General features: G+C 37.2%; 1 protein-coding gene across 5 annotated transcripts in view; it reads left to right on the top strand.

Annotated features, from left to right (window-relative positions):
- POMT1 (protein O-mannosyltransferase 1) overlaps nt 1–15,112 on the top strand; it is a 40,697-nt gene that overhangs the window by 8,454 nt on the left and 17,131 nt on the right. For all 5 annotated transcript variants that reach the window (XR_011164705.1, XM_069069329.1, XM_069069328.1 and 2 more), the window contains 7 exons: nt 3,692–3,803; nt 5,333–5,398; nt 5,488–5,581; nt 5,830–5,985; nt 9,848–9,978; nt 11,273–11,368; nt 12,280–12,372. Coding sequence is in view for 4 of the 5 variants with exons in the window: in XM_069069329.1 (XP_068925430.1) it covers nt 3,692–3,803; nt 5,333–5,398; nt 5,488–5,581; nt 5,830–5,985; nt 9,848–9,978; nt 11,273–11,368; nt 12,280–12,372 (748 nt within the window). In the remaining variant the exon portion in view is untranslated. The remainder of the gene's footprint in view (nt 1–3,691; nt 3,804–5,332; nt 5,399–5,487; nt 5,582–5,829; nt 5,986–9,847; nt 9,979–11,272; nt 11,369–12,279; nt 12,373–15,112) is intronic.

Below are 15,112 nucleotides of genomic sequence, written 5' to 3'. Positions count from 1 at the left end.
TGGCTTGCACTAGGGTTGGGGCAGTAGCAGCCTAGATAGGGAACCTATACAGTACGTTACAAAAGTAGAATTGACAAGCCTTGGCAAGACGTTGGATGTGGAGCTGAAGAGTATAAGAGAGTAAGAAGTTGAGGATGATACCTAGGTTTCTAACTGGGAAATTGATGATTCCTTGACAATAAGAAGGAAGTTTGGAGGAGAGGGAGGTTGGGGTGGGGGGAAGATAATGAGTTTGGACATGTTGAGTTTGATTTGTCTATAGGACATCCCCTTCAAGATGTCCAAGAGAGAGTGTAGGGCTGGATAAGTACTGAGAATCATCACTGTAGAGATGGTAATTTTATTCATGGGAGCTGATAAGATCACTAAGTGAAATAGTATAGAGAGAAAAAAAGAGGGCCCATACAGCACTGGAGGACACACGTCATTTTCAGGCATGACTTGTACAACAATCCAGCAAAGGAGATCAAGGACAGTAGAAGGAAAACCAGGCTAGAGTAGTGATACAGAACCCTAGAAAGAAGAGAGTATCAAAGAGAAGAGGGTGGCAGCAGTGTCAGAGACTGCAGAGAGGACAAGAAGGATGAAGGCTGAAAAAAAACGATTAGGCATTTAAAAATTTTAACTTAAAATTTTTAATTAAAATGTTCAGTTAACAAAACTCTGCTTTCCCTTCCACACCCAACTGAAAGAGAAAAACAAAACCACAGTTACACTTATAAGTCAACCACAACAAATTCCTGTTTAGTCTCTAGCAAAATGAACCATCCCTTGCTCTCTCTTCTTTCTTCTTCCCTTTGCCTGTTGTTTTCCTGTTGAGTAAAATGTATTTCTGTATTCAGCTCTCTGTGTGTATCCTTCCCTTGACCAATTCAGACAATAGTAAGCTTCAAGTGTCATCTGTTCCTTCCCACCCCTTTCTCGGTGTTTGTATAGACTCTACACTTTTATCATATAATAAGATAAATAAGATAGCTTTCCTTCTTCTTCCTTTCCCTCTTAGTGTATTCTTCCTCTCCTTTTCCTTTCTTCTTTAAAGATCATCAGAAAATAACAAAACTACTTCCAGGCTGTGTCTAACTTTATGATCTCTGATGATGACAGAGTTCTGAGGGGACACATTCTCTGTGTTCGAATATAATCACTTAAAAAAAAGGAATATAATTAAAACTTTTTATGTTTCTCTTGATTCATGTGTTTGTATTTCAGAGTTTATATGTAGCTCTGGTCTTTTTCATTAGGAATGCTTGAAAATCCTACTTCCTTAAAGATTCATTCTTCCCCTGTATACTCTGTTTTGCTGGGTAAGTTATTCTTGGCCTAAGCCTTTGCCTTCTGGAATACTTCTGGAAGGAGCTCTTTGCCTCTTTACATTCATGACTGCCAAATCATATATGATTCTGACTAGTTGAGTTTTTTCTTGCTGCTTGCATTCTTTTTTCTTTGAACCGGAAACTCTGGATTATGGCTACAATGTTCCTGGGAGTTTTTATTTTGAGGTTTCTTTCAGGAGGTGGTCAGTAAATTCTATTTCCATTTTCCTCTCTGGTTTTAAGATATATGGACGTTTTTCTTTAATGATTTCTTGAAATATGAAATCTAGACTCTTTTGGTCACGGCATTCATAATCCAGTGATTCTTCAATTATATTTCCTCAATCTGTTTTTACCGTAGGGTACCTTACATTTTCTTCTATTTTTTTTTTTCAGTTTTTACCATGAAGTACCTTATATTTTTTTTTCAGTCTTTTCATTTTGATTTTTCTTGTTGTCTCATGGAGTCATTAATTTCCATTTGGTCGTTTTAATTTTCAAGGTGTTTGTTGCTTGGACAAGATTCTGTACCTTTGGTTCCAAGCTGTTAATTCTAATTTTCATGCCAGTTCTTCCTGGAATAGCTCATCTCTTTTCCAGTTTTTCCTTCTGGTGCTTTCAATTAATTTGTAAAAGCATTTTTAAACTCTTAATTCATCTCTCCTAGGATTCTAATTGATTTTATGCCCAAGTTATATTTTTCTTTGAGACTTCACTTATAGATGTTTTATAGTCATTTTCTTCTTTCTTTTGTGTCTGAAAACCCTGTCACTGTAACCGCTTTTAGTGTCGTTTCTTTTTTTGTTGTAATTGTTTACCCATTTTTTTAGTCTACTTCCTGACTTTGGACTCTATATTAGGGTCAGGCTTTGTGCACTTTTGGAAGAAATGTCTGAACTGGTCCTGATGCTGCTTTCTTGGGGTTTTGAGTGATGTATTACTGTAAGATCACTGGGATAGCTCAGGCTAGGAATCTGCAGGCTTTCAGTGCTCTCTGGTCTGAGCTCTACAAGTTCCCATCCAGGGTTTGGGTTTAAGCGATAGACCTGTGAACTTGTTTGCTGTGGAGTTCTGGTAGTAGATTCTGGAAAACTTCTGGTTCACAGTATCAGAATTTTAGGCTTCACTTTGGTTTAATTATTCCTTTATAGGCAGGGCTAGAGATGAAACATGACCCCACTCCATTTCTGGGGTCCAAACCGTACTTCTGCTGCTTGGTTCTGAACTTGCTTCTTTGTCCAATATACATCCTAGTACCAGTGATTGCTCTTCACCCTGCAACGTCACCCCTCGGTGCAGGTCCCCTTCTCCATCCACACTGGATCTATGACTGGAGCAAATCCTTTTACTGTATACAACTTTAGGCCCCATTATGTTGGATCTGGAGCTTCTTGCCCTATTGCATACACACCCTTTTCCTATACTAGAATGCTTCCCCTGGGCATACTCCTGGTCAGACCCTGTTCCCAGTGTCTGAAGACTTCTTTGGCTCCCTAAGCCTGTGCCAACTTGGGTTGGAATGATGATTCATATAATTTTTTCTTGGGTTTCCTAATCAGGATTCAGGCTAGTGTGTTTTCTAGATTTATTTGGAGGAGTTGTGGGACAGAAGATAGTGGGGAACTCACTCTGCTTCTTTTTGCTTACTTCATCATCTTGGCTTTAGGCCATTAGATTTGACAATTAAGAGAGCCTTGATAACTTTGGACAGAGCAGTTTCAATTGAATGATGAGGTTAAAAGTATAGATTGTTAAGAGTGAGAGGAAAGGAGATAGAATTATCTATTGTAGACAGCTTTCTCAAGGACTTTAACTACAAAAGGGAGCAAAGAAATAAAATGACAGATAGCAAGGATAGATAAATTGAGTTTTTTGAGGCTAGGTAAGACATGGACAAGTTTGTAGGCAGTAGGGAAGCAGGTAGTAGACAAGGAACGATTGAAGATAAGAGGGAGGATTGGAGGAGACCATTCTGCTGGAGGAGACAAAATGGAATGGGATCCCTTGCTTAGGGAGGGGGGTTTGCCTAGTCGAGGAAGAGGACTACCTTTTCATGTGAGATGGGTCAAGGCAGAGATAGTGACAGAAGGCATCTGAGTGATGTGGGGATGAGGAAGAAGGGAGAAAAAAAAAGGAGCTGTTGGCTAATTGCCTCATTTTTGTCAGTGAAATAGGAGGCAATTTTCTTAGCTGAAAGGGTGGGGGAAGGAAGAACCATAGAAAATTTGAGACAGAATAAAAAGTTTTGGAAAAGACACTTTGGTGAGTGGGACAATGAGACAATTAAGAAAGTAAAAAAGAATCCCAAATGTTTCAGGTTCATTTTCATAAATTTGGTCATGGTTCATTTTTGTTTATTTTTTTTCTCCTTATAACAGAGAATTCTTTGATTACTCAGTCTAGGCTGATGCTGTTGGAGTCTTTGTTAATTTTTTTTAATCTCCTTGCTGTGTTGTCCTACCTGAAGTTCTCCAATTCCCAAAAATATAGGTAAGGTTATTTTGACGAATCCTTTAATAGAAATGATCCATATGTTGCTTTTGCCATTTAAATTTTTGTATCTTGTATTTTGAGAGCATGCTTGCTAAATTAATATTAGTTTTCAAATTGTGTTAGGTAATGTTTACAGGCATATTTTATCTTTCTTTTATAGTGCTTATGTTATTCACACCTTCTAAATTTGACCCCTATGCTAACCATATTGTACACTGCATGTTTATATGCATGTATTTGTGTATATTCCGATATAATATATATATATATATACATACACACAGTCCCTAAAATCTTAGTGCAATTTTAAGCATTAGTATAATCAGAAGTATAAATGTTGCAAACTTATAAAAAACATAATTTGAAAGTTTAATTATTTAAATTTTTATACTTATTTAGTTTTATGCATTTCAGATAATTTGTTTTTAAAATTTTAACAAGATGGAGCACCTGTCATCACGTATTGCATGTCTGACAATTTCTAGATGATGTTTTTTTTTTCTCAGAAGATGTGTCTGTCAGTATAGAATGTTCTTATCAGTCACCTAATCTCTCTCCATGACACTTTCTTGTGGGGTAATGTCAAAACTGTCGTGTATTCATCAAAACCTTGTTCTTCAGTGATCTTAAGACTAGAATTACAAGCCTTTTATTCAGTGAGCAGCAGTTAAAAATTTTTACAAAGTCTAAAATTGACTAGTGCAGTGTTTATCACAAAATGGTAGTTATATTGAATTTTAATAAGAAACATCAATATTTTAGATTTTATCTTCCAAAGTTTTTAAAGCTTTAAAAATACACTAATACTTTTGGGAGAACCAGGTAGGTGGTACAGTGGATAGAATTCTGGGCCTGGAGTCAGGAAGATCTGAGTTCAAATTTGACCTCAAACACTCTATGACAAACATTCACTAATGAATATATCATTTAACCTCTGTTTCCCTTAATCCACTGGAGAAGGAAATGGCAAACCACTCCAGTATCTTTGCCAAGAAAACCCCATACAGGGTCACAGAGTCACATGACTGAACAACAACAAAGACTTTTGGGACTCCCTGTATCATGTTTTTACTCTAGGTTTTTTTTTAACCTAGCTCAAACTTTTTTTTTTTAACTTTTTGGAGGGTAATTGGGGTTAAGTGACTTGCCCAAAGTCACATGGCTAGTAAGTGTGTCAAGCATCTGAGGCCAGATTTGAACTCAGGTCCTCCTGACTCCAGGGCTGATGCTCTATTCACTGTGCCACCTAGCTGCCCCTCAAACATTTGACTTTATAAATAGCCTTTCACTTTAAGCATTTATTCTGCTTTCTCTGTAACATGTACTCAACTGTGGAAATTCTACATAGGGAAAAATCCTTCCAGGATGGTTTGGGCATAGAGACTTATGAAGTGTTTATTGTACCTAGTATTAATTTGTACCTAAATAATCCAGAGAAATTAGCCCCTGTGTCATCTTTGATAATAATGTAATGAACAATAATACAATATGAGAACTGTTTTTATGTTTTTGTTCTCTCATCATAGCTCATTTTCTGTGAGCTGGTGGGGTTGGCTAATCCTGACTGGAGTTTCTTGTTCTTGTGCAGTTGGGTAAGTTCAGTTCTTTTGTTTAGATGTGATTTGCCTCCCTCCACTTTACTTCTTATATCCCATTTTATTTCTTTATGGTATATTTTCAGGATAAAATATATGGGCCTTTTCACTTACATACTGCTACTTACCGTTGCTTCAGTTCATGCCTGGCACTTGATTGGAGACCAAGCTTTATCAAATGTAGGTACTGAGATCCATTGCTTATCAGATTTATTGGCTAGAAAATATAGTTTCACATAAAGTATCACAAAAATATGTCAGTGCTCCACTGCTTAAAGTGCACCTTACCAGTTTATTTCATAAGAAAAAATTCATGCATTTTATATTTCCTAAGTGGGGATACAATTAATAGATATAGTGGAAATTCAGAGTTCAGTGTTTAACTTTGACAAGAAGAATTAATCATGTGTTTTTAAATCTTCCAACAGGCTCGTGTATTCTGTCATTTGCTTGCCAGAGGAGTAGCCTTGTTGGTCATACCAATAGTTATGTACTTATCTTTTTTCTACATCCATCTGATGTTACTATACCGCTCTGGACCTCATGATCAAATTATGTCTAGTGCTTTCCAAGCCAGCTTGGAGGTAAGAAGTAGAAATAAGGAATGGCATTGTAATTAAAAAACAACAAGCTTGGATTTTGTCCTGTGGAACCATCATTAACAGTAGCTAACATTTACATAGCTCTGTAAGATTTGCAAAGTGCTTTATATAAATTTTATTTTATTGAATGAGAATTTGATGGAAAAATTAATATATTAAAATCCATTTCATTTGTTTTTCTCTAAGTTTTTTTTTCTTACCCTTTTCATCCCTTTCATCATGATCGGGAAATTTGTTTTGCTTGTGATTTTTCCATCACTGGTATCATCTTCCTTCTTAACTCTCCTTCTCTCTATTCCCACTTACTTCCTGTTGAATATACCTTTCTATACTTTCTATACCGGACTGTTTGTGTATATGTGAGGGGGAGGGCCGGTGTTCAACCCTCTTTTATTTGTTTCAACTAAGAATAAGGTTCATCTGATGCCCACTCCCCTTCACCTCTTCCTTCATGTTTCTATTCTTCTTCCTTTCTACAGTAGTATATTCTTCCTTTTACCTTCCTTTCTCAACCTCCCCTTAAAACCTCATAATAAGCCATCTACCTCCAGGATCTGTATTTTTCTGAGTCATCTCCAGTTGTCCTGATTTGTATTTCACTACTGGACCCAGATGGTTCCAGAGGAGAAAAATGAGGCTGGTAACTTTGCACAGCCCTCCCTCACTTAAATCCAGTTCATTTGCAGGTCATGGCATCATCTTCCTAATGTCATGGTCCTCTTCAAGAATGAAAGACAAACCACAACTCTCTTAATACACTTTGTTTTTGTTTTTTTAAATTATACTGAGTTCCAAATTCTGTCTATCCCTCCATTCCCTCTCCCACTTATCTTAATATACTTTGAAAATGCTAAGGTTCTTAATCAGTTCCTAGGTTTCTCTGGATCCCTATATTTATGTTTTAGAGTGGTGATCTTTGTATCAAATGTTTGAAAGTTCCCTATTACATTAAAGGTCCCCCCCCGCCCCATCACTCACCCTCATAGGATTATATTTAGCTTTGTAGGATAAATTAATTTTGACTGTAAGCCTTTTGGAATATTGTATTACAAAGATCTCCTCTTATTTTTAATAGAAGCTGCCAAGTCTTTTGTGATCATGGCTGTGGTTTCTTGGTACTTGAGCCACTTCTTTCTGGTTGTTAGCAGTGTTTTTTTCTTTTAACATGGAAACTCTGGGTTTTGGCTGTGACATTCCTGGGATCTTTCTTTCCTTCTTTCCTTTTTTCTCTTTTTTGGAGGGCAATTGGGGTTAAGTAACTTGCCTAAGGTTACATGGCTAGTTTTTGTGTGTGTGTGTGGGTATTAAGTGTCTGAGGCTGGAACCGAACTCAGGTCCTCCTTACTCCGGGCCGGCACTTTACTCACTGCACCACCTAGCTGCCCCTCTTGGATTTTTCTTTTGGGGTTTTTCTTAGGAGATCAGTGGATTATTTCTGCTTTCACATTGCCCTCCGACTCTAATAGAGCTGGGCAGTTTTCATTTATGAGCTATCATGTCCAGGCTTTTTACTAATCAGGGCTGACAGGTAATCCAGTGCTTTTAGAATTCTCTCTCCTTGTTTTCCCAGTCATTTGTTTTTTATTTTATATTTTATTCTATCTTATATTTTCTCCTGTTCAGTTTTTTTTTTTATTATTTTGTTCTAATATTTCTTAAAGTTTCATGGAATAATTAATTGGTTTGGTTTATTCTGGTTTTCAGGGATTCTTTTTTGGGGGTGAGGTTCACCATTTTCTCTGTTCAGCTATTCTCTTTCTAGTTCTTTACTGTACTACTATTTAATTATTTTAAATCTCTTGCTTCATTTCTTCTAGATATTGTCCTTGTGAAAAACTGATTTTTTCCTTTGAATCTCTGCTTATAATTGATAGTGTTAGATTTGCATTAATTTTTTTATATTGGATGGTATTTTCTTGCTTTACTTATTTTTCCAGTTTTAGGTCCTGCATTATTAGGGCTTTCTGCTGCAGCAGGCTCCTCTCCCTGCTGTGCTTTCAAGTGAAATACTTGGCCCTGCTTTGTTTTTCACTAGGTCTCCTGTATTACTGTGTTGATCTCTGAACCTCCAGGGGTTCCCTTCCTCTGGATCTTTGAGATACAGAATGCTGGGTCTCCAGCACCTTCTCTGGTGTCTTGGGATAGAGCGTTAGGATCTCAGAGCCTCCTGAGCCTGGGATATCTGCTCTAGGGACTGTGAGACCTTGCTGCCTCTCCCCTCTTTTTGATCACTCTAGAACTTCTCTGCCCTCAAGACACCTAAGCCTTGCATACAGAATGTCTCTAGCCTTCTCTGGTTGTGGTAGGAGGGTACTCTACTGACACCAGTTGTTCCTTCCCTCTTATTCCACTCCTCCCCTTTTTTGTGGGATTCTGGAGTAGAACAAATCATTTTTTTTCTTGGTAAGACAATCAGGGTTAAGTGACTTGTCCAGGGTCACATAGCTAGTAAGTGTCAAGTGTCTTGAGGCTAGATTTGAACTCAGGTCTTCCTGACTCTAGGGCCAGTACTCTATCCACTGTGCCACCTAGCTGCCCCTTAGAGCAAATGATTTACTGTAGTTTCTCTTTAGATTTCTTGATAATTATTGAGTCTTATGTAAACTTTAGTTTTTTGTTGGAGTAGAGGTTTAAGAATTGAGTGGCTTTCGTTCCTTTCAGGGCAGTTATCTTGGCAGGGAGTTCTCCATTATTATTTCTAAAGCATTAAGTATACTGATTGATGTATTAGTAAAGGGTGAGGTTTTTTTTTCTGATTGGCAGCTCCTTTGGGCAGTTTGAGGGTATAATGCTGCAAATCTATCTTTTGAAATTTTTTTTAATCTCTGAACAGCACTGTTCTGGTTTTCAGTTATACTTTAGCCTCATCTTGCAAGTATGTAAATACTCAAATGTAGATTTTTTTTTAACATTACTTTCACTTGCATTGACAGCATAGTTAATGAGTGTATCAATAGACTTTCACAAGGAGTATTCCACAGTATACTACATCTTTGCTGTCCTATAATTGACTGAAAGATGTAGAGTTTATAATATCCCACTGTTCTTACTATTTATTTTTTGTCTTAAAAATTATTTAAAAATTAACAAATATTTATTTTCTCATCCTTCTACCTCTCCTTTTGAAAAAAAGGAACAGCAACACCCTTGTAATAAATACACACAGTTATGTGCTTACTGTTGATTTTGTTTATTTATTTTTGTCTTTTTGGACGGGGGGAAGGCAGGGCAATTGGGGTTAAGTGACTTGACCAAGGTCATACAATTAGTAAGTGTTAAGTGTCTGAGGTTGTATTTGAACTCAGGTCCTCCCAACTCCAGGGCAGGTGCTCTGTTCACTGCACCACCTAGCTGCCACTGTAGATTTTTTTTTTAATATTTGTTTATTTTTAGTATTCAACATTCATTTCCACAAGATTTTGAGTTACAAGTTTTCTTTCCGCTACCCCCACCCCAAAATAGAGCCTACTGAATACCCCTTCCCCCCAATCTACTCTCTCTTATGTCCTTCCCCATTTTCCCCATAACTTTCTAGTAGGGCAAGATGGATTTCTATACCCCATTGCCTGTATATCTTATTTCCCTGTTGATTATTTTTTAAAAATATTTGATTCATCAGAGTAGAACTTTACTGGTAAATATCAGAAATGCATGGATGCACAAAAATCTTATTGCCCTATTATTTTTTCAGAGGTAGTTTTCAAAATGAATCCAAGGGAAAATGCTTCAGCCACTCAGAATAACTTTGCTAGTTACAAATAAATAAGTTTATAAACCTCTTTTATAGACTGGTTGCTATCTCTGATTGAAATTTTTGGGGTTTTTATTTTATTTTATTTTTTAGGGTGGATTAGCTCGGATCACACAAGGCCAGCCACTAGAGGTAGCTTATGGCTCCCAGATCACCCTGAGAAATGTCTTAGGTAAACCCATGCCCTGCTGGCTTCATTCACATAAGAACACCTACCCCATCAGGTAACAAATGTGAACGTTTTACATCTTAAGATAGATACACATCTTAGAAATGTGTTTGAGCAGAATTGCCTTATAGAACTTGGTGACTAACAAACTAATCACTTTGAAAGTTCCAGCTCTGCTACAAATTTTGCGGAAGGCTTTAATGAATATATTTATTATGCTGATATTATGATGTCCTCTGTTTAAGAAAACCTAATAGAGATTATATTTGACAAGTAAAGAAGTCAAATCATCTCTCCATATACTAAAACTTATTCATTTGAACTAATTAGGGGTTAGTCTGAAGAAGTAAAAAGTAGGTGGTATGGCTTAAAATAGTCCACCAGATTCTTACCTGATAGAAATTCTGACAGATTTACTCTCAATGAATAGATGAGAATAAATTGTAATCAGCATGTTCTAAACTCTCTGGGCATCATATCCTTTATCTGTAAATTGAGAGCATCAAACTAATTGAGCTCTACAGTCTCCTTCCACTCAAAAAGATTTTATCTGTATCAATCTATTATATATAAAGTGATGCTCATAATAGAGAGCTAAAGGAAGGAAGGAAATAAGCGTTTCTTAAATGCTTATTATATGCCTGTCACTGTACTAAGCCCTGAGGATCCAAATACAAATAAATACAAAAGCAAAAAAAGACAGTCCCTACCCTTAAGAAGCTTACATTCTAACGGAAAAAGATAAAATATAAAAAGGAAACTAAAAAGTAGAAGGAGCTTGAAGGGAGGTGATTTTGAAGACCAAAAAGTCTGGAACAAGGCTAGGAAGGGGATAAAGGTGGGTTTCCTGGGCCTAGTCACAGAATGGAGGCTCAGAGGAACACACTGATGGGAGAAAAGGGAATGGGCCTTTTAGAGGGATATTCCAGTATGAGCAGGCCAAGAGGGTGATAGGATGTTCCAGGAGGAGGCCCGAGGCACCATGGGAAGTCCCAGTATAAAATAGTAGCAGATGCATGATTTTGAAGTCCAGAACATCAGAGTCTGGGACTCTTGAAAGCAGTTTATTCTCAAATACTGCAATCTTGTTTATATTATTAATTTATCCTATTTGTGGAGAAAATACATTAAATAAAAGTAAACTTGGGTGCCTTGATACCGTTCAATACAAATGAAATTTTACTTTATATTTGTGTAGAACAATAAGAGAGAGTTAGTTGACTAACCAAGTAAGTTAGGTGGTGTGAAAAGGCTTCCTTCATCAGTTCGAAGCAAATGAGAAAAAAGGTAGGTTGGCTGCTAATTTGACTAGAACCCTATTGTTCTTGTGTTCATTATTCCCTCTCTAGGTATGAGAATGGCCGAGGCAGCTCCCACCAGCAACAAGTGACCTGTTACCCCTTCAAAGATGTCAATAACTGGTGGATTGTAAAAGATCCTGGGAAGTGAGTATATCAAAGGAAACTCCTCCGGGGCATCACCAAGCTCTTGGTCCTCTATAGTAATTAGCTTATCTTTATCATAGACATAATTGAACTTTTTGGATTTTTTAATATTTCTGTCAGGTAACCAGAAAAATTGAGGATCATAGTATGTATTTTGGCAATAGAAAATTCTGTTCTGTTGGGTTGTTAGTAGGAGATGTAGAACCCATAAAACCATAGATAACTGTAGTAAACGAAAGGATCATAGAATCATAGATTTAGAGCTAAAAGGGATAGTAAAGGTGATCTAGTCCAGTTCCTTCATTTTACAGATGAGGAAACTGAGGCCAGAGAAGTTAAAGCACAAGTTATAAAAGGCAGAGCAAACGTTTGAATCCAGGTCCTTTTACTCCAAATCTAGTGTTCTTTCCACTTGAAAATGTGAAGCAAAATGGAATTTTATATGAGAAGCATAGCTTGAGTTACTTTCAGAATTTCATAACTGTGAAATACCTATTTTACTTTTATTTTAGAGCTAGCTTTTTACTCTCCTTTTGCTTACACAGAAATAAATTAAAAACTCATTTGTATTGAGAGGAATAGGAACTGAAATTTAACTTTATTTCCCAAACTTTCTCCATATATAGGACAAATTAACATAAACTATTTCTGTGGGAATTTTTTTAAATATTTGAAAAACTGTTTTTAAGTTACTTCATTATGAAATTAATTATTTATTTACAGACTAGAAGAGAAGTTGGAGATGTACAGAAACAATAATATTAAATCACTTGTTTTGCCCCTATTTATGTAAAAGATGCTGTGAAGTTATCTCTTCCTTAGTTGGCTCAGCTGTTTTGCTAGCTGCCCTGTGACACAGCTTGAGCTATTCCTTCTGAGTGTATATACAAATTCTTTTCTCTGTTAACTAGGCATCAGTTGGTGGTAACCAGTCCTCCTAGGCCTGTACGACATGGGGATATTGTGCAGCTGGTCCATGGAATTACTACTCGTTTCCTCAATACGTAAGTGTTCCTACCATTCACTGCTCTCTTGGTTGTTTCTCTCCAGGTTCTCTCCAAGCATAATTCAATTAGTGGGAAGAAATTGTAGCATCTGGCTTTTTAATTTTCCTAACTGATGTCCCTACTTTTTCATTTGCATAATCAGATTAGGAAACTTCAGTCTGGAAATGTATATGATTAAGGTGTATAAAGTTATGTTTGTTGTTCAGCAGCTCCAAGAGTATTCGAACTAGAGTATCCCTTGAACTTTGAAGCAAATGCTTTTTTTTTTTTTTTTACCTTTTGGAAGGCAATTGGGGTTAAGTAACTTGCTCAAGGTTACATGGCTAGTTTTTTTGTGTCTGAGGCCGGAACCGAACTCAGGTCCTCCTGACTCTGGGGCCGGCGCTTTACTCACTGTGCCACCTAGCCACTCCTAAGAAGATGCTTTTTAAGACAAAGGAAAGTTCTGCTTTACATAGCATGTAGTGAAATGGGCAACTTGACAACAGTCTTGAATTATTATCTTGATTAATTATTATCTAGAATAATTCAACAGTCTTGAAATGTTACATGGATTCAAAGATAGACCTGTGAACATTTATTTTAAAAAGCTAAAGGTATCTGAAGGTATAGTCCTAATCTTTTGAGGTTTGTGTCAGGTAGGACAACTAAGTCTTTCAAGAAATTTTGTTTTGTTTTGCTATTACATATGATGGGTAAGATAGACCAAGAATAACAGGAGGAGTTTTTAACATTCATTCTTTTTTTTTTTTGCCTTTTGGAGGGCATTTGGGATTAAGTAACTTGCCCAAGGTTACACAGCTAGTTTTTTTGTGTGGGTGTTAAGTGTCTGAGGCCGGAACCAAGCTTGGGTCCTCCTGACTCCGGGGCCGGCGCTTTACTCACTGCGCCACCTAGCCACCCCCAACATTCATTCTTAATGGCCTAAAATTGATCAGGAAAGTGAAACACAGTCTTAACTATTTTCATCTAACAGGATGTCTCTCCTGATTATGTTAAGCCACCACAAGATAGATGTAACTATAGAAATAACTTTATTTAAGGATGTGTTCTGAATGCCAATAGTAATAATAGCCAACATTTATATAGGGCTTACTATGTGCCAAGCACTGTGCTAACAGCATTTTACAATTGTTATCTCATTTGATCCTCACAACAACCCTGGGAGGTAGGTGGTATTATCTCCATTTTACAGATGAGCAAACCGAGTCAAACAAGTTAAATGACTTGTCTAGGGTCATGCAGCTAGGAATTATCTGAAGCTGGATTTGAACTCAGGTCTTCCTGACTCTGGGCTTGGTATGCTATCCACTGTGCTGCCTTGCTGCCTTTGTCTGACAGAGGTGTTTGCTCCTGTCATGGGGGCTATCCTCAAAGCCTCAGAAACAAAGGGAGTTTCTGATGGTCCTGTTTATGAATGACACTGTGGTGATGCCCTTCACAGTGTGGCCCCAGCTTACTTTTCCAGCCTCCATAGCCATCCTGCATATGTCGTGCAGCCAAATGGGCCTTCTCTTGGCTCCTCACACACTACCTTCTGTCCTGTCTCATCTAGCATGTCTGTAATGCACTACCTTCCCACCTCCACCTCATAGAAGCCACAGCTAAAGTGCCACCTTCTTGAAATCTTTCCTGATTCTTCTCCAACTACTGGTGTTCTCCCTCCTTAAAATACCTTGTATTTAACTAGCCTGTATTTATTTTTATTTATTCTGTTTATACTTACATATGTACCTATTCTCACCTCTATTAGACATGTGAGTTCTTGGGGTGGCTAGGTGGTGCAGTGAATAGAGCACTGGCCCTGGAGTCAGGAGGACCTGAGTTCAAATCCAGCCTCAGACACTTAACACTTACTAGCTGTGTGACCTTGGGCAAGTCACTTAACCCCAATTGCCCTGCCTTCCCCCCTCCAAAAAGCAAAAAAAAAAAAAAGTGTGAGTTCTGATTATTTGGTTCTTTGTATCTATATGCCTGGTGCTTAATAATAATAATGCTTAATAAATATTTGTCAGTTGCTTGAACTTCTCTTCTGGGTCTGATTTGTGAACAAAGAGGAACTAATTGCTCAAGTAGAAATGGTGGGAACTTTGGGGGTTAGTAACTACTCCATATTTGATTTTATGACAGAGAAGAAATCCAGACATGGTCTGATATGTACGCTGAATTTGGGGAGAACACATTTTAAAGGCTTCAGAAAAAAAGCAGCCTAAACTTTTTATGATGTGTACAGAAGATGGGAGCTAGAGCAGGTGATGGAGGGTGAATACAAAATCATGGCACAGCCTCGTGAGAAGGTTAGGGGTGCTAGAGGTTCAAATCAAGGCAAATCAGGAAGCGTTTATTACTAAATCATTTAATATTGCTGCTTTGTAGGGGTTCTCTAATCTTTGTTTATTAAAGGAAAGCCAGGTTCTATAGCTGTCATACTAGTATAGTTTTCCCCTTATTAGCAATTCTTATTTTTCAGTCAGTCAGCAGTCAACAAGCATTTATTAATGTGCCAGGCACTGTACTAAGTGCTGGGAATACGAAGAAAGGCAGGAAAAAAACCCAAACAGTCCCTCCTCTTTAGGAGCTTAACAGCCTCATTGGAAAGACAACATATGAACAAATATTTACAAACAATACATGTGTACATGTTGTTTGTAAATATATATACACACACACATACATACATACATATATACATATATATATATATATATATATATATATATATATATATATATATATA

Source organism: Petaurus breviceps, unplaced genomic scaffold (genome assembly GCF_028583685.1).
Source record: "Petaurus breviceps papuanus isolate PSGF00001 unplaced genomic scaffold, PetGlider_PUasm1.0 90779, whole genome shotgun sequence".
NCBI classification, from domain to species: Eukaryota; Metazoa; Chordata; class Mammalia; order Diprotodontia; family Petauridae; genus Petaurus; species Petaurus breviceps.
This window is presented reverse-complemented; position numbering and strand designations above follow the sequence as displayed.